This window comes from Erythrolamprus reginae, chromosome 8, assembly GCF_031021105.1.
Source record: "Erythrolamprus reginae isolate rEryReg1 chromosome 8, rEryReg1.hap1, whole genome shotgun sequence".
NCBI lineage: Eukaryota > Metazoa > Chordata > Lepidosauria > Squamata > Dipsadidae > Erythrolamprus > Erythrolamprus reginae.
In genome coordinates this window covers 12,440,410-12,465,962 of record NC_091957.1, presented here as the reverse complement: position 1 = coordinate 12,465,962, position 25,553 = coordinate 12,440,410, and the positions used below count along the sequence as shown (strand labels likewise).

General features: G+C 42.9%; 1 protein-coding gene and 2 pseudogenes across 1 annotated transcript; 2 read left to right on the top strand and 1 right to left on the bottom strand.

The window, feature by feature from the left end:
• Positions 1-3,171: 3,171 nt before the first annotated feature.
• On the bottom strand, positions 3,172-5,193 carry LOC139171406 (zinc finger protein 723-like). The gene is made up of 2 exons (XM_070759627.1): positions 5,087-5,193; positions 3,172-4,785 (listed from the first exon to the last, which is right to left on the bottom strand). Exons 1-2 carry the CDS (start codon positions 5,191-5,193, stop codon positions 3,753-3,755), a joined length of 1,140 nt encoding a protein of 379 aa, XP_070615728.1. The 3' UTR covers positions 3,172-3,752.
• A 1,492-nt stretch (positions 5,194-6,685) lies between these two features.
• Positions 6,686-9,626, top strand: LOC139171076 (zinc finger protein 665-like; annotated as a pseudogene).
• Positions 9,627-11,567: 1,941 nt separating this feature from the next.
• Positions 11,568-25,553, top strand: LOC139171093 (zinc finger protein 721-like; annotated as a pseudogene).

The following is a 25,553-nucleotide window of genomic DNA, read 5'->3' as shown; positions in this document are numbered from 1 at the left end:
TATTCAGCTTGAAAAGCTTAGTTATGTAGCATGAAGTAGTATACTGTATTCTGCAACATAGAAACATAGAAACATAGAAGACTGACGGCAGAAAAAGACCCCATGGTCCATCTAGTCTGCCCTTTTACTATTTCCTGTATTTAATCTTACTTATGCATGGTATGTCTGTGTGTGTGTCTGTTAGCATATGGGGTTTTTTTTTTGTTTTTTTTTAAATATTTAAATATTTTAAATTGTCTGATTGCTTATGATTTGTTACTACATGTTGTGAGCCGCCCCGAGTCTTCGGAGAGGGGCGGCATACAAATCTAAGTAATAAATAAATAATAAATAAATAAAATGGATATATGTTTATCCCAGGCATGTTTAAATTCGGTTACTGTGGATTTACCAACCACGTCTGCTGGAAGTTTGTTCCAAGGATCTACTACTCTTTCAGTAAAATAATACTTTCTCATGTTGCCTTTGATCTTTCCCCCAACTAACTTCAGATTGTGTCCCCTTGTTCTTGTGTTCACTTTCCTGTTAAAAACACTTCCCTCCTGAACCCTATTTAACCCTTTAACATATTTAAATGTTTCGATCATGTCCCCCCTTTTCCTTCTGTCTTCCAGACTATACAGATTGAGTTCATTAAGTCTTTCCTGATACGTTTTATACTTCAGACCTTCCACCATTCTTGTAGCCCGTCTTTGGACCCGTTCAATTTTGTCAATATCTTTTTGTAGGTGAGGTCTCCAGAACTGAACACAGTACTCCAAATGTGGTCTCACCAGCGCTCTATATAAGGGGATCACAATCTCCCTCTTCCTGCTTGTTATACCTCTAGCTATGCAGCCAAGCATCCTACTTGCCTTTCCTACCGCAACATTTACATCTTTTGTAAACTCATGAATCCAAGCTCTGCAAGCTGAAATAACATGCATTGTATTGATAATACATTCACACAATTTCACAGTAAACATGATACAAATCCCCAAAGTGTAGGAATATTCCTTGATCCCATTGTTTTGCAAATCTCAGTTGTTCATATTCAGTTAGCTGACAAGGAAACTTCCTACATACACCGAAAAACACCTCGAGAACATTACTGGACTCCAGAATTATTATTATTATTTATTAGATTTCTATGCCGCCCCTCTCTGCAGACTCGGGGCGGAGATTACCTTAGGTATTTAGTGCAAAACAAAAACATTAAAATGTCAAATCTGTGGCCCCTTCTGCTCTCACCTGCTTGGATGCCTTCCCCAGATCTCCACCACCAGTTTGCCTAGGACCCCAGATGGGGGAAGGTCACAATCCAAGAAGGGTCCCTCAACCTCGGCCTGCCTGAATATGGGAGGGGAAGGGTGGAGGGGGAGAAGACCAGACCCCAAAGATAAAAGGAATCTCCCTGCCAGCCTCACCTCCATGCTGGACTAGGAATTTGTGCAGGGACCCTTTGGCTGGTTGAAGGAAAGCGGACATCGATTTATCTGATGAACAGCAAGTACAGAAATGGGGGCCTTTCAACTTCTCACTTTATAGACATCAAACGTCTGATGATCAAAGGTCTCACTGTCTGATCTCCCAGCGCCTGAGGAAAAGCCAGGTGTTTAAAGCTAAAAGGGTAGAGGCCCTTTGAGAATACAGCTAGCATCTCCCAAAGCTTTGTTGGCCTTACAGAATCCCTTTTAGTGGTTTCTGCTGGAAGACAAGGGGAACCATTCAGGGAATCCAACAGACAAAAAGTTTCAGATGGGAATGGAGTTACATGGTACTGATATTGGGAAACCCCATAGAGATTATATCAAATAATGACAGGAAGAAGCTCTTTCACATTCACAACAATAAAGGCCAAATTAGCCCTAGATTCGCCAAGGAACACTTGCCTCAATTAGGCACTAAATGGGATGACCATTTAAAGGCAATTTATTAGACTATTTAGCAAAGAGATTTCCCAATGAAAAAGGGGAATCCAGGACAGAATCTGGTTTCATTTTATATTCCACACAGAAGAAAAACTACAAAATGAGTTGATTGCATGGAAGAAATCATCCTGCTCAGTTACACATACATCAGAGACATGGACATTAACATCCCGTAATGTTAAGCACCATTGAAATGAGCATTGCATTAAAAAGAGAACATTCACAAGTCATGGCTGTTATGAAAAGGTGTAATTTAGACCAGTGATGGCGAACCTTTTTTCCTCAAGTGCCAAGTGTGTACATGCACTATTGTGCACGCACGAGTGCCCACAACAATTTAATGCCTGGGAAAGGCGAAAACAGCTCCTCCTGCCCCCCAGAAGCCCTCTGAAGGCCAGAAATGTCCCGTTTCCCAACTTCTGGTGGGCCCAGTAGGCTCGTGTTTCACACTCCCCAGGCTCCAAAGGCTTTCCTGGAGCTAGGGGAGGGTAAAAACACCCTCCCAGTCCCCCTGGAAGCTCTCTGGAAGCCAAAAACACCGCCCCCACCCCCAGAGCTTCTGTGTGAGCCAAAAATCAGCTGGCTGGCATGCATATTGAAGCTGAGCTAGGGCAATGGCTCATGTACCAGCAGATATGGCTCTGTGTGCCACCTGTGGCCATAGGTTCGCCATCACTGATTTAGACCAATTGAACCATATAGCAAGTACAATTGAAAAAGTCTTTTATTATTCAGCCTGAGAAAGTCCCTTATTTGGCAGTTATTATTTACCCATTCTTTACTCAATTGGAGTAAAGATAAATAATTCATTTTATTGGAATTATTATAATTATCATGAATATCATTGTTCTGAAGGGCAACAAAGATGATTAGGGGGACTGGCAGCTAAAACCTATGAAGAACAGTTGCAGGAACTGGATATGTCTAGTTTAATGAAAAGAGAGACTAGGGGAGACATGATAGCAGTGTTCCAATATCTTAGGGACTGCCACAAACAATAGGGAATGAAGCTATTCTTCAAAGGGCCTGAGGGCAGAACAAGTAGGAATGAGTGGAAAGCAGTGATACCAGGTGATGGATTGTGCAGAGATAGATATGCTGTCAAGAAAACTAGAAGGCAAGGACGATTCGGGCTATTATAAAATAATAAAAATAAAATAATAATAATAAATTTTTTTAGATTTCTATGCCGCCCCGCTCCCTCTGGGAGAACTTCTATAATAGGCTAAAAGAAAGGATAAAAGTAAAGAAACTCTACAAAAAGAGTTTTAAAATTTTTAATTTGTAGAAAAGTAAGCAAATATGTAAATATGCTAAAATAAGCTAAAAATGTAGATATCTCTGACTGAAATTCTGAATGAGAAGAGGATGTAAATATCCCAAACGTCTGTTTTATCTATGGTTTTTTTTCTTATTTGTTTTCATCTTTCTTTTTTCTGTTGTTTTTTATTTTCTTAGCACTTATGTTTATACAAATTTATTGAAAGTTTAATATGATTGTTGCTGTTTACTGTTTTGTTTTTTAAAATTCAATTAATTTTTTTTTAAAGGAATGGGTGGAAACTAATTAAGGGGAGAAACAATTTAGAACTGAGAAATTTCCTGACAGTTAGAACAATTAACCAGTGGAAGAACATGCCTCCAGAAACTGTGACTACTCCCACATTGGAGGTTTTTAAGATGCGGGATAACCATTTATCTGAATTGGTGTAGGGAGTTGGACTAGCAAACCTCCAAGAACCCTTCCAACTCTATTATCCTATTCTATTTTAAGGCATTGTTTTTTCTCCTGAGTGGATTCTTCAATGCTTAGAAAAGTGTCAACTGTGATTGAATGTCTTTTCATACATCAGATTCCTCCAATGAATGCATTATTTTATGCCTATTAAGGCTTCGCTTGTATTTCAAGCTCTTTCCACATTTCAGGCATTTATATGGTTCCCCCCCTGAATGGATTATTTGATGTGTATAAAGGCTGCTGCTATGACCGAAGCTTTTTCCACATTCCAAACACTTATAACGTTTTTCTCCTGAATGGATCCTTTGATGTCTATAAAGACTGTTCCTATGACTGAATGTCATTCCACACTCCAGGCATTTATTCAATTTCTCTCCTGAGTGGATTCTTAGATGGCTTTCAAGATGGTCGTTTCTTTTGAAAGATTTATCACATTCTGGGCACTGATATTTCCTTTCTCCTGTGTGGATATATATATGCCTTTGAAGATCTGCAGGTTTTCTGAAGGATTTGTCACATTCAGGGCATTTGAGCTTATTACCTCTCTTGTGGATCCTTTGGGAATCCATGGGGATTCCAAAGGACCCTCCACCCTCCAGGCATTTTTTTGGTTTCTCTCCCCAATGAATCCTTTGATGTCTATAAAGATTTCCCCGCAGATTAAAGCTCTTTCCACACTCCAGGCACTTATGAGGTTTTTCTCCAGTGTGGATCCTTTGATGTATATAAAGGATGCTACTTTGACTGAAGCTCTTTCCACACTCAAAGCATTTATGTGGGTTTGCAAATGAGTGGTTTTTTAAATGGTTTTCAAAATGTCTATTTGTTTTGAAGGATTTTTCACATTCCAAGCACTGATATTTCTTTCCTTCCTCCTGGATCCTTTGGGGATTCCTGAGTCTTCCAAAGGATCCTCCGCCCGTTTCCTTCTCTCCGCATTGCTCTCCAGCAGCCTTCTTTCCCGAGGTCCCCCAGGGCTCATCCCTCCTGCAGCCCCGGAGCCTCCTGGCCTTTCCCCGCTGTCTCCCGGGGATCCGCGCCGGGACCGGGCAGGGCTGCACCGCGGGGGCCGCTCTCCTCCTTCTCCTCCCCTTGGGCGGCGCTTCCTTCCTTCCCCCGTTGGGCTCCTCCGTCCTCCTGGGGGGAAGAAAGAGAGGCGGGTCACGGTTGCGTCCCTTTCCCTTCAGGGGAGACGCAGGACCTGCGTGGGAGGGGGGACGAAGCTCCAGCTTCCCTTCTACGAAAGAAACCTTTACAGCTGCCCCTGCGCCACACCAGCATCATCCGTCCTCCTGAAGAGGAGCAAGATAGGCGGGTCAGGGCTTCCCAGCAGTGAAGGCCCAGGCCGAAGCCCTTGCCTCTGACAGGCCTTGTTCCCAAAGACTGTCTTGCCCGCAGAGCCTCTGATGCTACGACTCCCAGGAGTCCCGCGCCCTACCTGCATCCAGGCACTTCCGTCGCTCGCCTGATGGCGCAACGGTGGGCGGGACTCCTTCCTCTCTTACGTAGTATGTAGTCTTCGGAGTCTTCGGAGAGGGGCGGCATACAAATCCAAGTAATAAATAATAAATGTAGCTTCCGTACATTTACCGTCTTCTACAACACCCCATTGGCGAGCTTGCTTTGGCTCCGCCCCTCCACTGCTGGCTCTTGCCATCCCCTCCTCTATTTGAGATGGGAAAGGGAGGGGGCGGGATGAGAGGCCATATGCCCCTGCCCTGCATTTTGTTCCATCATTGAATAGAATAGAATAGAATAGAATTTTATTGGCCAAGTGTGATTGGACCCACAAGGAATTTGTCTTGGTGCATATGCTCTCAGCGTACATAAAATATACATTTGTCAAGAATCATGAGGTCCAACACTTAATGATTGTCATAGGGGTCAAATAAGCAATGAAGAAACAATCAATATTAATAAAAATCTTAGGATATAAGCAACAAGTTACAGTCATACAGTCAACATGGGAGGAAATGGGTGATAGGAATGATGAGGAAAAACTAGTAGAATAGAAGTGCAGATTTAGTAGAAAGTCTGACAGTGTTGAGGGAATTATTTGTTTAGTAGAGTGATGGCGTTCGGGGGGGAAAACTTGCTCATATTATTTCTGCTTAGGTGCAGACACCTTTATCTGAACCCCAAAATATTGTTCAATGGTGTTAAATCTAAGGACAAAGAGAATTTCAATCCTCGAATTTTTAACTTCAGGCATCATTTCTTATACAGTAATCCAGGACAAAAAAAATTCCTGTCTGCTTTGAACAATTTCTGCCAAAAGAAAATACTGTACTGCCTAGCTTTATGATGCTGAACTCCCAAGGCACGTGACCCTATTTTTGCCAAGCTCTAAATATTGAGGGACCCAGCAGTTAGAGACCCAGAAAGAATCCAACTTAGATCCTATCAAAATTGCATGATTCCCTGCTTCGTTTTTCCAACAATGAGGTATTGATATCTATGAGAAAATTCACTAGCAGGAACCATTGGCAGGATTTTTTCACCCTTAGGTCCTCTTTAACTGGAGACAGTCCACTTTTGTGCAAGAATTCCTAATTCTTTTATCCAAGAACAAGAATTTTCCCCGCATCAAATATAGGACATGTAGTTACTATTTAAAAAGACACTTGCGAATCAAATATAGTTTATTTACTTATTTGGGTGCTGCCTTTATAATTTTTGCAAAAAAGGTTGAGAAAGTATCCAACACAATAAGGAGAATATTTATAGCTGAGGGTTGAACTGGGGTCTTTGGAGCTCTCAGAGTCTCACCCACTTCTATTCATTTTATTTATTTATTTAGTCATACAAATATAGTACAGTATTGTATTGTAGTATGTTTAACATAAAATAAGTATAAAGTAGAGATAGAAAAGTTTAAAAAGGCATTAGGACAGGAACGGTAGGCACAAAGGTGCACTTATGCACGCCCCTTCTAGCAATGACGACACTTTCCTTGTCTCTTCCCCCAACAACAACCCTGCGAGGTGGGCTGGCCCGAAAGAGCGGATATCCCAAATTTGAGCTCGGGGTCTCATGCTTTCTACCACGGGGCCCCCATCATTGGACCGAACTGGCTCCCCTTTTATGGACTGCTAGAAACTCCCAACCTAGAAGAGCCGCTAACCTCCTCCTGCCTCAATACGGAGAGGAGGGGGGTGACGGGACGGCAGAGTTCAAAGGGTGCCCTCCCCCCCCATAAAAACACCGTCGTCTCCGCACTGCGCAGGCGCCATTTCGCTGATTGAATGAAGGCGGACGCCAATTGGTTGCTCTGGTAACTTATGGAGAGAAAAGGGCAGGAAGCCTCCACTTCCGGAAATAAAACTGGGAACCGACGGAGCTGCTTGAATCTGCGACGGAGGAGCCCGAATGATGCAGGTGCGGCGCATGGAATGCTGGGAATTGTAGTTTGGTAGGGTTTCTCCCTCAGAAGAGATGCCTCGCAACCCGAACTGTAGTCTGGCGGGCGAGCGGGGAGGAGAGGGGATGCTGTAAATGAGGCCGTGTCCGACTCGACCATGCGCGGAAGGCCTGTGAAGAAGGGTTCTTGAGACGCGGAACCTTCGGCCTGGGTCTCCCCTTAGGGAAAAGAGATATAGCCGTGACCCGCCTCTCTTTCTCCCCTGCAGTAAGACGGAGGAGCCCGGCGAGGGAGGGAAGGAAGCGCCGCCAGAGAGGAGGAGGAGATGAGCGGGCCCCGCCCAGCAGCCCTGCCCGGTCCGGGCGCGGCTTCCTCGGGAGACGGAGAGGAAAGGCCGGGAGGCTCCGGAGCTGCAGAAGGGATGAGCCCAGGGGGGCCTCGGGAAAGGAAGCTGCCTGGAGGGCGATTCGGGGATAATGAAACGGGCAGAGGCCCCGAGACGGTCCTGGAGGCAGGAGGGTCCTTCGGAAGACCTGGGAGTCCCCAAAGGATCAAGGAAGAAGGAAAGAAATATCAGTGCTCGGAATGTGAAAAATTCTTCAAAAGACATGAGCTTCTTCAAAGGCATCTAAGGGTCCACGCAGGAGAAAAACCACATAAATGCATTGAATGTGGAAAGAGCTTCAGTCAGAGGAATAGTCTTTATGTGCATCAAAGGATCCACATGGGAGAAAAACCTCATACATGTCTGGAGTGTGGAAAGAGCTTCCATCATAGTGGAAACCTTGATAGACATCAAAAAACCCATTTACAAGAAGAATATATATGTGGAAAATCCTTCGAAAGAAATGATGGTCTTCAAAGGCATCAATGGATCCACACAGGAGAAAATCCTTACAAATGCCTGGTGTGTGGAAAGAGCTTCAATTGGAGCAGCAATCTTCATGTACATCAAAGGATCCACGAAAAGGAGAAACCTCTTAAATACCTGGAGGACAGAGGGTTCTTCCAAAGACCTAGGAGGTCCCAAAGTTTCCAGGAGAGAGGAAAGAAATATCAGTGCACAGAATGTGAAAAATCCTTCCAAAGAAAGGGCCATCTTCAAATGCATTTAAGGATCCACACTGGAGAAAAACCTTATAAATGCTTTGAGTGTGGAAACAGCTTCAGTCAGAGCAGCAGTCTTCATGTACATCAAAGGATCCACTCAGGAGTAAAACCTTATAAATGCTTTGAGTGTGGAAAGAACTTCAGTCAGTGGAGCAGTCTTTATAAACATGAAAGTATCCACTCAGGTGAGAAACTGAATAAATGCCTGGAGTGTGGAAAGAGCTTCTGTCAAAGGGGAAATCTTTATAGACATCAAAGGATCCATTTACGAGAGGAATACAAATGTGGAAAATGTGAAAAATCCTTCAAAAGAAATGAAGGTCTTCAAAGCCATCTAAGGATCCACTCAGGAGAGGAACCATATAAATATCTGGAATGTGGAAATAGATTCAATCTGAAGGAATATCTTTATAGACATCAAATAATCCACTTTAAAAAAGAATACAAATGCTTGGAATGTGAAAAATCTTTCAAAAGAAATGGAAGTCTTCAAAGGCATCTAAGTATCCACAGGGGAGAAAAACCTCATAAATGTTTTGAATGTGGAAAGAGCTTCAATCAGAGCTGCCATCTTTATGTGCATCAAAGGATCCACTCAGGAGAAAAACCTTATAAATGCTTTGAGTGTGGAAAGAACTTCAGTCAGAGGAGCAGCCTTGATAAACATCAAAGGATCCATTCAGGAGAGAAACTGAATAAATGCCTAGATTGTGGAAAGAGATTCAGTCTGAAGGAATATCTTTATAGTCATCAAAGAATCCATTTACAAGAGGAATACAAATGTTTGGAATGTGAAAAGTCTTTCAAAAGAAATGAAGGTCTTCAAAGGCATCTAAGGAGCCACATGGGAGAAAACCCCTATAAATGCTTTGAATGTGGAAAGAGCTTCAGTTATAATAGCAGCCTTTATAGACACCAAAGGATCCACTCAGGAGAGAAACCTTATAAATGCCTTGAATGTGGAAAGAGCTTTAGTAGGCAAGGAACTCTGTATAAACATCAAATGATTCACACTGGAAAAAAAGCCATGTCAATTTGAATTTGTCTCACGTGCATAAGCTCTCAGTGTACTTATAAAGCAACGGAAAAATTATATTCATGATTTTTGACATATTTCCAATAATATGGCTGAGTAAAGAATATATTAAAAAGAGTAAATAATAATTTACAAATAAGGGACTTTCACAGGCTCATTAATAAAGGAAATTATCATTTGTACATGCTAGATGTCTCAACTGGCTAAAATTTACATGATGCCATTTCCTACGTGAGCGTTCTCTTTTTAATGCAATGTTCATTTCAGTGGTTTTGCTTAATATTATGGGATGTTACTGTCCATGTCTCTGATGTAAGTGTAACTGAGCAGAATGATGTCTTCCATGTAATCAACTATTGTACTTTTTTTACTATATGGAGTATAAAATGACGCCCAATTCTGTGTCTTGGATTCCCTCTTGTCATGGAGGGAAATTTCTTTGCTACAATACTCTAATAGGTTGCCTTTAAATGGTTCTCCTGTTTTGATCATAATTGAAGCAAGTGTCCCTTGGCTGGATCTAGGGTAATTTGGCCTTTGTTATTGTGAGTGTGAAAGGGCTTCTCCTTGCTATTGTTTCATATAATCTCTATGGTTATTCCAAATGTTGATACCATGTATGACCATCCCCAGACATCTGAAACTCCTGTCAGTTGGATCTTCTCTATGGTCTTGCGTTCCAACAAAAACTGCCACAAGGGTCTCTGCCGTGTCGCGTAGATCCCTATATATGTCTAAAACCCATATTATAATAATAATAATAAATTTATTGTCATTGTCAAAAACAACGAATTGTCATTGGCAACGAAAGTCGTGTGACACCCAGAGACCAGTCCCACCATACATAAAATTAGAATAGGTACATTGAAAAATAGAATAAAAAATAGAATAAAAAAATAGAATAAAATGTCCCACCCACTACAAATTCCCCACCCTAAACCACTCAACAAACTCAGGCACTGGAGGCAAGTTCCTGTGATTAATTGTTCTAATTGTCAGGAAATTTATCCTAAATTCTAAATTGCTTCTCTCTTTAATTTGTTTCTGGTGGTTTGGAGAATAACATCCTCTCTTCTTTCTGGCACCCCCTCAAATTCTAGAAGACTGCTATTATGTCATCCCTATTCCTTCTAAAACTGGACTTACCAAGTTCCTGCAACCATTCTTCATGTTTTAGCCTCCAGTCCCTGGTCCTCATTGTTGCTCTTCTCTGCATTCTTTCTTGAGTCTCAATATCTTTTTTACATCATGGTAACTAAAACTGAATGCAGTATTCCAAGTGTGGCCTTACTAAAGCATCATAAAGGGATATTAACACTTCACTTAATCTTGATTCTAAATTCTAATCTTTAAAAAAAGTTTTATTAGTTTTCAACCATATTTTAAAACAAACAAAAAAACATTTAAAAAACAACAACAAAAAGTGCAATACCAGCAAACATTTAGTATTTCTGCAATGCTACATCGGATATATCATTAATTCCTATAATGATATACATATTAGTTAATTGCAGTAATTAAATCATGGAATCACAAAATCCTTATTCAAACCGTTCATATCTACATATTTCTTTGTTTTACTAGTTTTTATGTATCTTTTGTGATATTTTTATTTTTATTCCTTAACTCAATCCATCTGTGCCATTGTGCCCATATTTTGTAATACTCGGAATCTTTTTGGACCCTTAATTCCATCGTCAGTCTGTCCCTTTCAGAACAATTATATATTTTGGTAATTAGTGCTTTTTGGGGTGGTGAAGGATTCTGTATTTTATAAAGGCGGTGAACATATGCAATACAATAAAGGAGAATATTTGTAGCTGAGGGTTGAACTGAGCGGTATTTGGACCTCTCGGAGGGCCCCCCCCCCCACTTCTAGCAATGAGGACAGCTTCCTTGCCTCTTCCCACAACAACAACACTGTGAGGTGGGCTGGACCGAAAGAACAACTGTCCCAAACTTGAACTCGGAGTCCCATGCTTTCTACTCCGGGGCCTCCATCACTGGACCAAACTGGCTCCTCTTTGTGGACTGATAGGAGCTCGCAAACTAGAAGAGTCGTTAATTTCCGCCTGCCTCAATACTGGGGGGGGGGGGGGGGGGGGGGGCCGCGCAGAGTTGAAAGGGAGCCCCTCACCCCCCTCCCCGTAACAACTCCGTGGTTTCCGCGCTGCGCAGGCGCCACCTGGCTGATTGAGTGAAGGCGGACGCCAATTGGTTGCTCTGGGGGACGGCGGCTCTAGGCAAAGGTATTGCTTGGGGCGGTCCCTAAAGAACAACCGGCCGAACTTATGGAGAGAAAAGGGCATGAAGCTTCCACTTCCGGAAATAAAACTGCCAACATGGGAGCCGGTTGAATCGGGGACGGAGGAAACCGGATGATGTAGGTATGGCGCAGGAAGCGATGGGAATTGCAGTCTTTCCCTCAGAAAATATGTTTGACAGCCTGAGCCGTAGGCAGGTGGGCATGCGGGCGAGGAGGAGACGGCACGCCGTAAATGAGACCGTGTCTGCCTCGTGCATGCCCGGGAGAACCGTAAAGCAGGGTCTCTTTGGGGTCCGTCAGAGCCTTCGCCTGGGTCTCCCCTGAGGGGAAGGGGACGCAGTCGTGACCCACCTCTCTCCCCTGCAGGAGGACGGAGGAGCCCGGCTGGGGAAGGAAGGAAGCGCCGCACGATAGGAGCAGGAGGAGAGCGGGCCCCACGGATCAGCCCTGCCCGGTCCCGGTGCGGCTTCCCCGGGAGACGGCGGGGAAAGGTTGGGTGGGTCTGGAGCTGCAGGAAGGATGAGCCCAGGGGGACCCCGGGAAAGGAGGCTGCCTGAAGGGCAACGCGAGGAGGAGGAAACGGGCGGAGACCCCGAGACGGTCCTGGAGAGCGGAGGGTCCTTCAGAAGACCTGGGAATCCCCAAATGATCCAGGAAGGAGGAAAAAAATATCAGTGCCTAGAATGTGAAAAATCCTTCAAAAGAAAAAGAGAACTTGAAGACCATCTAAGAATCCACACTACAGAGAAACCATTTAAATGCCTGTTGTGTAGAAACAGTTTCAGTCAGAGCAGCAGTCTTTATGTGCATCAGCGGATCCACTCAGGAGAAAAACCGCATACATGCCTGGAGTGTGGAAAGAGCTTCAGTCAGAGTGGAAACCTTGATAGACATCAAAGAACCCATTTAGAAGAAGAATACAAATGTGGGTTATGTGAAAAATCCTTCAAAATAAATGACAGCCTTCAAAGGCATCAAAGGATCCACACAGGAGAAAAACCTTATAAATGCTTTGAGTGTGGAAAGAGCTTCAGTCAGAAGAACAGCCTTTATGTGCATCAAAGGATCCACACCGGAGAAAAACCTTATAGATGCATTGAGTGTGGAAAGAACTTCAGTCAGAGGAACAGCCTTTATGTGCATCAAAGGATCCACACAGGAGAAAAACTTTATAAATGCTTTGAGTGTGAAAAGAGCTTCAGTCAGCGGAGCAATCTTTATGTACATCAAAAGATCCACTCAGGAGAAAACCTGAATAAATGTCTGGAGTGTGGAAAGAGCTTCTGTCAAAGTGGAAACCTTTATAGACATCAAAGAACCCATTTACAAGAAGAATATAAATGTACGGAATGTGACAAATCTTTCAAAAGAAATGAAGGTCTTCAAAGGCATCTAAAGATCCACACAAGAGAAAAACTTTATAAATGCTTTGAGTATGGAAAGAGCTTTGATCAGAGGAGCAACCTTTATTTACATCAAAGGATCCACAGAATACAGAAACCTCTTAAATGCCTGGAGGACAGAGGGTCCTTCCAAAGATCCAGGAAGCCACAAAGGATCCAGGAGAGAGGAAAGAAATATCAGTGCCCCAAATGTGAAAAATCCTTCCAACGGAAGGGCAATCTTCAAATGCATCTAAGGATCCACACTGGAGAAAAACCTTACAAATGCTTTGAGTGTAGAAAGAGCTTCAGTCAGAGCAGCAGTCTTTATGTGCATCAAAGGATCCACTCAGGAGAAAAACCTTACAAATGCTTTGAATGTGGAAAGAACTTCAGTCAGAGGAGCAGCCATGATAAACATCAAAGGATCCACTCAGGAGAAAAACTGAACAAATGCTTGGAGTGTGGAAAGAGTTTCCGTCAAAGGGGAAACCTTTATAGACATCAAAGAATCCATTTACAAGAAGAATACAAATGAGGGAAATGTGAAAAATGCTTCCAAGAAAAAGAGTTCTTCAAAGACATTTAAGGATCCACTCAGGAGAGAAATAGAATAAATCTTTGGAGTGTGGAAAGATATTCAATCTGAAGAAATATTTTTGTAGACATCAAAGAATCATTTTAAAAATAGAATACAAATATGAAAAGTCTTTCAAAAGAAATGAAGATCTCCAAAAGCATCTAAGGATCCACATGGAAGAAAAATCTTATAAATGCTTTGAGTGTGAAAAGAGCTTCAGTTATAATAGCAGCCTTTATAAATATCAAAATATCCACTCGAGAGAAACATCATAAATGTCTTGAATGTGGAAAGAGCTTCAGTGGAAGAGGAACTCTGTATAAACATCAAATTATTCATACTGGAGTAAAACCATATTAATTTGAATTTGTCTCAAGTGTACTTACACGGCAACAGAATAATTATATTCATTATAATTGTCATAATTGTAATAAGAGGTTGGAGTAAAGAAATTAAAACAGTAAATAATAAATTCCAAATAAGGGACTTTCCCAGGCTCCTTAATAAAGGAGTTTATTATTTGTACATGCTGGATATTTCAACTGGCTTCACTTTTACCTTTTCCAAACAGATGTACATGACTCATAATGCCATTTCCTACTTGAGTGTTCTCTTTTTAATGCAATGTTCATTCCAGTGTTTTTGCTTAATATTATGGGATGTTACTGTCCATGTCTCTGATGTAAGTGTAACTGAGCAGAATGATGTCTTCCATGTAAACTCTTGTACTTTTTCTACTATATGGAGTATAAAACAATGCCCAATTCTGTGTCCTGGATTCCTTATTGTCATGGAGGGAAATCTCTTTGCTACAATACTCTAATAGGTTGCCTTTAAATGGTCCTCCTGTTTTGATCATAATTGAAGCAAGTGTCCCTTGGCTGGATCTAGGGCTAATTTGGCCTTTATTATTGTGGGTGTGAGTATTGTGGGTATCCCCAGACATCTGAAACGCTTGTCAGTTGGATCTTTTGTTGGTTATTACCTTTAAAACCCTACATGGCTTAAGACTAGAGTATGTACGCAGTGATGGGCTACCTAAATTTTTACTACCGCACTGTGGGCGTGGCTTATGCATTTGGTTTCAACATCTTTCAGTGCAAATTGGGTGCTCTGGAGTGGAACTCCAAATTTTGCTATCAGAATTACATTCCTGACCGTTCCCGTAGGAGTCCATCCCTGTATTTATAGGACCTGCCTCCTACCTCTCAGTGGCCAATAAGGGCCCACAGAGTAAGCCTGCTCCAGGTCCTGTCCGCCAAACAACGTTGGCTGGTAGGGTCGCGGGGAAGGGCCTTCCCTGTGGTGGCTCCGACCCTTTGGAATCTACTGCCTCTGCAGTTCCATATTATCCCCACCCTACTGGTCTTCTGAAAAGTCGTTAAGACCTGGCTTTTCGGGCGGGCCTGGGATCATGAATGATTTAGAGTATGAATCCTTTCTAAAGGGTTATTTTATATTGTTTTTGCTGTTTTATAGTTATTTGCATTTTATTTTCCTTTTTAACTATTGTGATTAATGTGAGCTGCCCAGAGTCCTATTGGACTTGGTCAGCATATAAATGTCACAAATAAATAAATAAATTAACACTTCATGTAATCTTGATTCTGGATTCTAATCTTAAAATTAGAATCCTCCCCAAATCTTAAAATAGAAGCATGGACTGCCATGTTAACTTATTTAAAATGAGTTAGGTGTCAGGACAAGAGGGAAAATGTCACAGGGCACAGTGAGCAGCAGCTGCAAAAGGAGCCCCCTCCAAAGAGGGAGGGTGTGTAGAAGGAAAATATATAAACGCATGTGAACTTCAGCATTAGGTTTCCAAGGGCTCCAAAAAGGTTGGAAAATGTATTGGAGTTTTGGAGGGGATTTCCGCATCACAGAGCAAAAGCTCTCCCAATCACAAAGATCAAGGAATATAAATAATAATTTTAGATATAAAGAAGTGTTTTCTCACCTTTGCTATTATAGTGATTAGCATCCTTGACTGGATATCGTGGTTCCTCTGGATAAGTTTTGAACATCATCTCACAGATGTCCCATACAACTAGCCCTCCCATCTCCCATCCCAATAGTCTTTTTAAATTTTAAGAATGCTTGTTTTTCTCTTCTTGACTAAGGTTGTTTATTTGGTATGTGACAACTTGCTTTTTCATCAACTACACATCACAGTATTCTGGGTGTCTCTGAATGAATGCATCTGCAACTTTCAAGAAAGACCCAAACCCAGCTGGGAAGAACATAAATTTGTCCCTTTTGGAATGTTATCTAGAATCAATGATTTTTCTTGTTGGAAACATCATAAGCAATCAGTGTATTTTATCATGTCAAGTTTGGTGTCCTCATTTTCTCCCTACTCCCCTTTCCTGAGAATGGGTCAAATGGGTATTTCACCCTTGCAAAATAAGTAACTAATTGGCTGCAAATAGAGGGAAAATTTCCCAGAATCCAGGAGCCTTCTGAAACCAGTTTATATCTAAGATGGCATCTTCACTCATATAACTGACAGTAAATGACATTTTAGACTGCATTTATGAGGTCATAAAGCCATCAGAATGGGCAAGGAGGTGACAGGTGCCTATCACGCCTCACCTCCACTGCCTTTTCTACACACACGAATGCCTGCATCAAATAGAGGCCATGTAGTTTCTAATTAAAAAGATAAACGAGTGAGTCATATATATCGAATTTATTTATTTATTTGGATGTTGCCTTTATTATTTTTACAAATAAGACGGAGCACACCAGCAACACAATAAAGGAGAATATTTGTAGCTGAGGGTTGAACTGAGGTGTTTTTGGAGTTCTCGGAACTCCGCCCCCTTCTAGTAATGACGTCACCTTCATCCTTTCTTCCCCCAGCAACAGCCCTGCGAGGTGGGCTGGAGCGAAAGAGCGGCTGTCTCAAACGCCACCTCAGGGTCTTCTAAGGTCCCGAAATAAAGCAACCCGGTTGCCCATCGCCCCTAGAAAAGCCCCTGACCTCCCCCTGCCTCAATACGGAGGGGGGGGGCCGCGGGACGGGATTGAACTTCAAAGGGAGCCCTCCCGTCCCCGAAATAACTCCGTGCTCTACGCACTGCGCAAGCGCCACTTGTTTGATGGTTGATTGAATGAAGGCGGACGCCAATTGGTTCTTTTTCGGACGGCGGCTAGAGGCAGGAGGTACTGCTTGGGGCGGTCCATAAGGAGGAACCGGCGGAACCTATTGAGTAAAAAGGGCATGAAGTCTCCACTTCCAGAAAAGAAAGCTGGCAACTAGAGAATTGGTTGAATCGGCGACGGAGGAACCCGGATGATGCAAGTGTGGCGCAAGGAATGCTGGGAGTTGCAGTCTGGGAGCGTCTTTCCCCCAGAAGCCTGACAGCTCCAGTCGTAGTCAGGCGAGGGGCCGGGGAGGAGGAAACGGGGCGATATAAATGAGGCCGTGTCCGTCTCGAGCAAGCCCGGACACACCGTGAAGAAGAGTCTCTTTGTGGCCCTTCAGAGTTGGAGGCTTGGGCCTGGGCCTCCCTTGAAGAAAAAGGGACGCAGCCGTGACCCGCCTCTCTTTCTCCCTGACAGGAGGACGGAGGATCCCAGCGTGGGACGGAAGGAAGCGCCGCCGAGAGGAGGAGGAGGAGAGGGGGCCCCGTGAAGCAGATCTGCTCGGTCCCGGGACGGCTTCCCAGGGAGACGGCATGGAAGGGCCGGGAGGCTACGGGGCTGCAGGAGGGATGAGTCCAGGAGGACCCCGGGAAAGGGGGCTGCCTGGAGGGCGATGCGGAGAGGAGGAAACGGGCGGAGACCCCGAGACGGTCCTGGAGGGCGGAGAGTCCTTCAGAAGACCCGGAAATCCCCAAAGGATCCAGGAGGAAGGAAAGAAATATCAGTGCCCGGAATGTGAAAAATCCTTCAAAAGAAATGAAGGTCTTGAAAGGCATCAAAGGATCCACACTGGAGAAAAACCTTATAAATGTTTTGAGTGTGGAAAGAACTTCAGTCAGAGGAGCAGCCTTGATAAACATCACAGGATCCATACAGGGGAAAAACCTCACACGTGCCTGGAATGTGGCAAGTGTTTCAGTCAAAGTGGAAACCTTTATAGACATCAAAGAACACATTTAAAAGAAGAATACAAATGTGGGGAATGTGAAAAATCCTACAAAAGATATGACTGTCTTCAAAAGCATCAAAGGATCCACTTGGAAGAGAAACTTCATACATCCCTGGAGTGTGGAAGGAGCTTCAGTCAGAGTGGAAACCTTGATAGACATCAAAGAATCTATCTACAAGAAGAATACAAATGTGGGTTATGTGAAAAATCCTTCAAAAGAAATGGCGGTCTTCAAAGGCATCTAACCCTCCACACAGGAGAAAAACCTTATAAATGCTTTGAGTGTGGAAAGAGCTTCAGACAGAGGAGCAGCCTTTATGTGCATCACAGGATCCACACGGGGAAAAAACCTTATAAATGCTTTGAGTGTAGAAAGAGCTTCAGCCAGAGGAACAGCCTGTATGTGCATCAAAGGATCCACTCAGGAGAAAGACCTCACACATGCTTGGCGTGTGGAAAGAGCTTCCGTCAAATTGGAAACCTTTATAGACATCAAAGAACCCATTTACAAGAAGACTACAAATGTTGGGAATGTGAAAAATCCTTCAGAACATATGACTGTCTTCAAAAGCATCTAACCCTCCACACAGGTGAAAAACCTTATAAATGCTTTGAGTGTGGAAAGAGCTTTGGTCAGAGGAGCAACCTTTATGTGCATCAAAGGATCCACAGAGCAGAAAAGCCTTATAAATGCTTTGAGTGTGGAAAGAGCTTCAATCAGAGGAACAAGCTTTATGAACATCAAAGGATCCACTCAGGAGAGAAACCTCACACATGCTTGGCGTGTGGAAAGAGCTTCCATCAAAGTGGAAACTTTAATAGACATCAGAGAACACATTTAAAAGAAGAATACAAATGTGGGGAATGTGAAAAATCCTTCAAAAGAAATGACAGCCTTCAAAGGCATCAAAGGATCCACACGGGAGAAAAATCTTACAAATGCTTTGAGTGTGGAAAGAGCTTCAGGTTGAGGAGCAGCCTTTATGTCCATCAAAGGATCCACACGGGAGAAAAACCTTATAAATGCTCTGAGTGTGGAAAGAACTTCAGTCAGAAGAGCAACTTTCATAAACATCAAAGGATCCACTCAGGAGAGAAACTAAACAAATGTCTGCAGTGTGGAAAGAGCTTCCTTCAAAGGGAAAACCTTTATAGACATCAAAGAACCCATTTACAAGAAGAATACAAATGTGGAGAATGTGAAAAATCCTTCAAAACATATGACTGTCTTCAAAGGCATCTCAGCCTCCACACAGGAGAACAACCTCATCAATGCTTTGAGTGTGGAAAGAGCTTTGGTCAGAAGAGCAACCTTTATGTGCATCAAAGGATCCACATGGGAGAAAAAAATTATAAATGCTTTGAGTGTGGAGAGAGCTTCAACCAGAGGAACAACCTTTATGTCCATCAAAAGATCCACTCCGGAGAAAAACCTCATATATGCCTGGAGTGTGGAAAGGGCTTCCGTCAAAGTGGAAACCTTTATAGACACCAAAGAATCCATTTACAAGAAGAATACAAATGTGGGGAATGTGAAAAATCCTTCAAAAGAAATGACAGTCTTCAAAGGCATCGAAGGATCCACACGGGAGAAAAATCTCACACATGCTTTGAGTGTGGAAAGAGCTTCAGGTTGAGGAGCAGCCTTTATGTCCATCAAAGGATCCACACGGGAGAAAAACCGTATACATGCTTTGAGTGTGGAAAGAACTTCAGTCAGAGGAGTAACTGTGTTAAACATCAAAGGATCCACTCTGGAGAGAAACTGAATGAATGTCTGGAGTGTTGAAAGAGCTTCCTTCAAAGGGAAAACCTTTATAGAAATCCAAGAACCCATTTCATTTCATTTCATTTATTGGATTTATATGCCGCCCCTCTCCGAAAACTCGGGGCAACTAACAACAGTCATGAACAATATACAGTAAAAATCCAATACTAAAAACTAACTTAAAACCCCTTAATATATAAAACCAGCATACGTACAAACATACCATACATACAGTTGTATCAGCCTAGGGGGAGAAGAAGTCTTAATTCCCCCATGCCTGGCGGCAGAGGTGGGTTTTGAGTAGCTTACGAAAGGCAAGGAGGGTAGGGGCAGTTCTAATCTCTGGGGGGAGTTGGTTCCAGAGGGCCGGGGCCGCCACAGAGAAGGCTCTTCTCCTGGGTCCCGCCAAGTGGCATTGTTTCGTTGACGGGACCCGGAGAAGACCCACTCTGTGGGACCTAACTGGCCGCTGGGATTCGTGCGGCAGAAGGCGGTTCCTGAGATAATCTGGTCCGGTGCCATGAAGGGCTTTATAGGTCATAACCAACACTTTGAATTGTGACCGGAAACTGATCGGCAACCAATGCAGACTGCGGAGTGTTGGTGTGACATGGGCATACTTGGGAAAGCCCATGATTGCTCTCGCAGCTGCATTCTGCACGATCTGAAGTTTCCGAACACTTTTCAAAGTTAGCCCCATGTAGAGAGCGTTACAGTAGTCGAACCTCGAGGTGATGAGGGCATGAGTGACTGTGAGCAGTGACTCCCGGTCCAAATAGGGTCGCAACTGATGCACCAGGCGAACCTGGGCGAACGCCCCCCTCGCCACAGCTGAAAGATGTTTCTCTAATGTGAGCTGTGGATCGAGGAGGACGCCCAAGTTGCGAACCCTCTCTGAGGGGGTCAATGTTTCTCCCCCCAGGGTAATGGATGGACAGATGGAATTGTCCTTGGGAGGCAAGACCCACAGCCACTCCGTCTTGTCTGGATTGAGTTTGAAGAAGAATACAAGTGTGGGGTATGTGCAAAATACTTCGAAAGAAATGATGGTCGTCCAAGGCATCTAAGGATCAATACTGGAGAAAAACCTTATAAATGCTTTGAGTTTGGTAAGAGCTTCAGTCAGTGTAGCAACCTTTATGTGCATCAAAGCATTCACTCCACATAAATCTCTTATATGCCTGGAGAGCAAAGGGTCCTTCCAAAGACCTAGGAGGCCCGAAAGGATCCTAAGAGAGGCAAAGAATCCTTGGAGTGTGGAAAGAGATTCAATCAGAACAGCCATCTTTATATGCATCAAAGGATCCACTCAGGAGAAAAAAATTATAAATCCTTGGAGTGTGGAAAGAATTTTAGTCAGAGAGGAATTCTGTATAACATCAAATGAATCATTCTGGGGAAAAAACTATATCAATTTGAATTTGTCTCAAATGCGTAAGCTCTCAATGTACTTACAAAGTACTGTAACGGAATAATGATATTCGTGATAATTGTGATAATTCCCATAAGAGGGATGCATAAAGAAAATATTAATTGCCATATAAGGGACTTTCCAAGGTTCATTAATAAATGAGTTTATTATTTGTACATGCTAGATATTTCAATTGGCTATAATTTTACATTTCCCAAACAGGCTTACATGACTCATGATGCCATTTTTCATGTGAGCGTTCTCTTTTTAATGCAATGTTCCTTTCAATGGTTATGCTTAATATTATGGGATGTTACTGTCCACGTCTCTGATGTAACTGTGCAGAATGATGTCTTCCATGCAATCAACTCTTCTTTAAAATAAAATGAAGCCCAATTCTGTGCCCTGGATTCCTTCTTGCCATGGAGGGAAATCTATTTGCTACAATACTCTAGTAAATTGCCTTTAAATGGTCCTCCTATTTTGATCTTAATTGAGGCAAGTGTTCTTAGGCCTGCATTGTTGTGGGGGTGTCAAAAACCCATTCCCTGCCATTTTTTGATATAATCTCTATGGTTATTCCAAATATTGGTACCATATAAGACCATCCCCAGACATCTGAAGCTCTTGCCAGTTGGATCCTCTCTATGATTCTTCCAGTAGAAACTGCTACAAGGATCTCTCTGCTGTGCTCCATAGATCCCTACATAATGTCTAAAACCATCTTGAGCACCTCACTGGACTCCAGTATCAGATTACCTCGGGAAATCACAATGATTGCTTGATTAATTTAAATCATGTCTTAATCTACAAACTCAGGCACCAAGTTTGGTGTGGATTTCTTGACTTGATTACCTGAAATTGAAAGTTTTACCTTTGCAAATGGGTTTCTTTGCCCACATGAATACAATATACAAGGTTTATTTCAGCCATAGAGTAGCACATACAAGCACACACAGAGAAAAAGCAGAAAAACAAAACAAAAGGTGTATACCAATGACAGACTGTCAGGTGAATTCAAGGAAAGTAAAAACATTTATTAAGAGAGGGGGGCTATCTTTTAAGAGGGTACAGGAAGAAATAGATATACAGTATTCAGTGTCAGAAAACAAATTATGAAACGATAAAATACAGTGATTGCTTGTAAAGTTTAGATAATAGAAAACATGGATTCTTCATATTTTACTGCTGGTTAGAGAAAAGGTCAAACTGACACAATATACGTAACTAACAAATATAAAGAGCAATTGCCTGGTGAAAAATGTTAAATGGAAATATGGAGATTTTATTTATTTATTTATCAGATTTGTATGCCGGCCCTCTCCGTAGACTCAGGGCAGTTTACAGCAACAATAAATCAATGTACCACAAATCTAATACTGTAATTTAAAAAACACTAAAAGCAAACATACACACAAACATATCATGCATAAACCGTGTAGGTCCAGGGGAGATGTCTCAATTCCCCCATGCCTGACAACAGAGGTGGGTTTTAAAGAGTTTACGAAAGGCAAGGAGGGTGGGGGCAGTTCTAATCTCTGGGGGGAGCTGGTTCCAGAGGGTCGGGGCCACCGCAGAGAAGGCTCTTCCCCTGGGTCCCGCCAAACGACATTGTTTAGTCGACGGGACCCGGAGAAGGCTAACTCTGGGACATAACTGGTCGCTGGGATTCATGCAGCAGAAGGCGGTCGTGGAGCTATTTATACTATACTAATAGGATTACAGTATACTAATTAAGATTATAATTCTTTAATGAAAACATATTTAGCTATTATTTAAAATATGCAACATAATGTATACATAGTTAGAACCGTTATGCAGATTTGCCTCGTTTTCTTTTTAAACGTTTGTGTTTTGTACCATATGTTGTGTGTGTATATGTATTTAAATAAAATTTATTTTAAAAAGAGGCCATGTAGTTGCTGTTTAAAAAGACACTCCTAGAGTTTATTCATTTTTACAGATAAAACGGAGAATATATCCAACACAATAAAGGAGAACATCATTAGCTGAGGCAGTGTTTCCCAATCTTGGCAACTTGGAGTTATCTGGACTTCAACTCCCAGAATTCCCCAGCCAGCATTCGCTGGCTGGGGAATTCTGGGAGTTGAAGTCCAAATGTCTTCAGGTTGCCAAGGTTGGGAAACACTGAGCTGAGGGTTGGAGCTATCGAGGCCCCGCCCCTTTCCAGCAATGACGACACCTTCCTCTCACTTCCCTCAACAACAACCCTGTGAGGTGGGCTGGACCGAAAGAGCGGCTGTACCAAACTTGAATTTAGGGTCTCTTGTTTTCTACCCCGAGGTTTTATGGACTGCAGCTAGACTACCTTTATGGACTGCTAGAAGCTTCCAATATGGAAGAGCCGCTATCTTCCGCATGCCTCAATACGGAGGGGGCGGAGACAGGACCCAAGAGCCCCCCCGCGCGAACAACTCCGTTTCCACGGCACTGCGCAGGCGCCATCTCGCTGATTGAATGAAGGCGGATGCCAATTGGTGAAGGCTATAGGCAGGAGGTACTGCTTGGGGCGGTCCCTAAAAGAGGAAACGGCAGAACTTATTGAGAAAAAAGGGCACGAAGCCTTCACTTCCGGAAATAAAACTGGCAACGGGGGACCAACCTGAATGGGCGACATATTAGCCCGGATGTTGCAGGTATGGCGCAAGGAACGGTGGAAATTGCAGACTGGGAGCGTCTCTCCCTCAGAAAGGAGTCCTCGGGACGCTGCAAATGAGTCCACGTCCGCCTCGACCATGCCCGGAGGACCGTGAAGGAGGGTCTCTTTCGAGTCCGCAAGAGACAGAGGCTTCGGCCTATGTCTCCCCTGAGGCGAAGGGAACGTAGCCGTGACCCGCCTCTCTTTCTCCCCGACAGGAGGACAGGGGAGGCCGGCGAGGGAAGGAAGGAAGCGCCGCCCGGGAGGAGGAGAGCGGCCCCCGCGGAGCAGCCTTGCTCGATCCCGCCACGGCTTCCCCGGGAGGCTTTGGCGCTGAAGGAGGGATGAGCCCAGGGGGACCCCGTGAAAGGAAGCTACCTGGAGGGCGATGTGGGAAGGAGGAAATGGGCGGAGGATCCGAGACGGTCCTGGTGGGCGGAGGGTCCTTCGGAAGACCCAGGAATCCCCAAAGTATCCAGGAGGGAGGAAAGGAATATCAGTGCCCGGAATGTGAAAAATCCTTCAAAAGAAATGACTATCTTCAAAGGCATCTAAGTATCCACACAGGAGACAAACCTTACAAATGCTTTGATTGTGGAAAAGGCTTCAGTCAATTGGGAAACCTTTCTAGACATCAAAGGATTCACTCAGCAGAAAAAACACTTAAATTTGGAAGACCCAGGAGGCCCCAAACAATCCAGGAGGGAGGAAAGAAATATCAGTGCACAGAATGTGAAAAATCCTTCGAAAGGAAGGACTATCTTCAAATACATCTAAGGATCCATACTGGAGAAAAACCATACAAATGCTTTGAGTGCGGAAGGAGCTTCAGTCAGAGGAGCAACCTTTGTAAACATCAAAGGATCCACACCGGACAAAAACCTTATAAATGCTTTGAGTGTGGAAAGAACTTCAGTCACAGGAGCAGCCTTTATAAACACCAAAGGATCCACTCAGGAGATAAATCAAATAAATGCCTGGAGTGTGGAAAGAGATTCAGTCTAAAGGAATATCTTTATAGACATCAAAGAATCCATTTAGAAAAACAATACAAATGTTTGGAATGTGAAAAATGTTTCAGAAGAGATGAAGGTCTTCAAAGCCATCTACGGATCCATATCGGAGAAAAACTTTATAAATGTTTTGAGTGTGGAAAGAGCTTCAATCAGAAAAGCAGCCTTTATGTGCATCAAAGGATCCACTCAGGAGAAAAACCTTATAAATGCTTTGAGTGTGGAAAGAACTTCAATCAGAGGAGCAGCCTTGATAAACATCAAAGGATCCACTCAGGAGAAAAACTGAATAAATGCCTGGAGTGTGGAAAGAGTTTCCATCAAAGGGGAAACCTTTATAGACATCAAAGGATCCATTCAGGAGAGACCCCAAATAAATGCCTGGAGTGTGGAAAGAGTTTCCGCCAAAGGGGAAACCTTTATAGACATCAGAGGGTCCATTTACAAGAAGAATACAAATGTTTGGAATGTGAAAAATGTTTCAAAAGAAATGAAGGTCTTCAAAGGCATCTAAGGAGCCACACAGGAGAAAAACCTTATAAATGCTTTGAGTGTGGAAAGAGCTTCAATTATAACAGCAACCTTTATAAACATCAAAGAATCCACTCAGGAGAAAAACCACATAAATGCCTCGAATGTGGAAAGTGTTTCAGTAGGACAGAACATTTATATAGACATCAAATGATTCACACTGGAGAAACACCACATAAATGTCTGGAGTGTGGAAAGAGCTTCAGTCGGAGAGGAACTCTGCATAAACATCAAATGATTCACACTGGAGAAAAATCATATCAATTTGAATTTGTCTTGAATGGGCAAGCTGCTCGTGTGGTTACAAAACAACAGAATAATGATATTCATGATAATTGTATTAATTCCAATAAGTGGGTTACATAAAGTAGATATTAATACATGTAAATAATAATTGCAAAATAAGGGAATTTCCCAGGCTCATTGATAAAGGAGATTTTCAATTGTACATGCTAGATGTCTCAACTGGCTGAAATTGTACCTTTTCAAAACAGACTTACATGACACATGATGCCATTTCCCATGTAAACATTCTTTTTATAATGCAATGTTAATTTCAATGGTTATGCTTAATATTATGGACTGTTACTGTCGATGTCTCTGATGTAAATGTTACTGAGCAGAACGATTTGTTCCATGCAATTAGCTCTTGTTTATTTTCCCTACTATATGGAATATAAAATGAAGCCCAA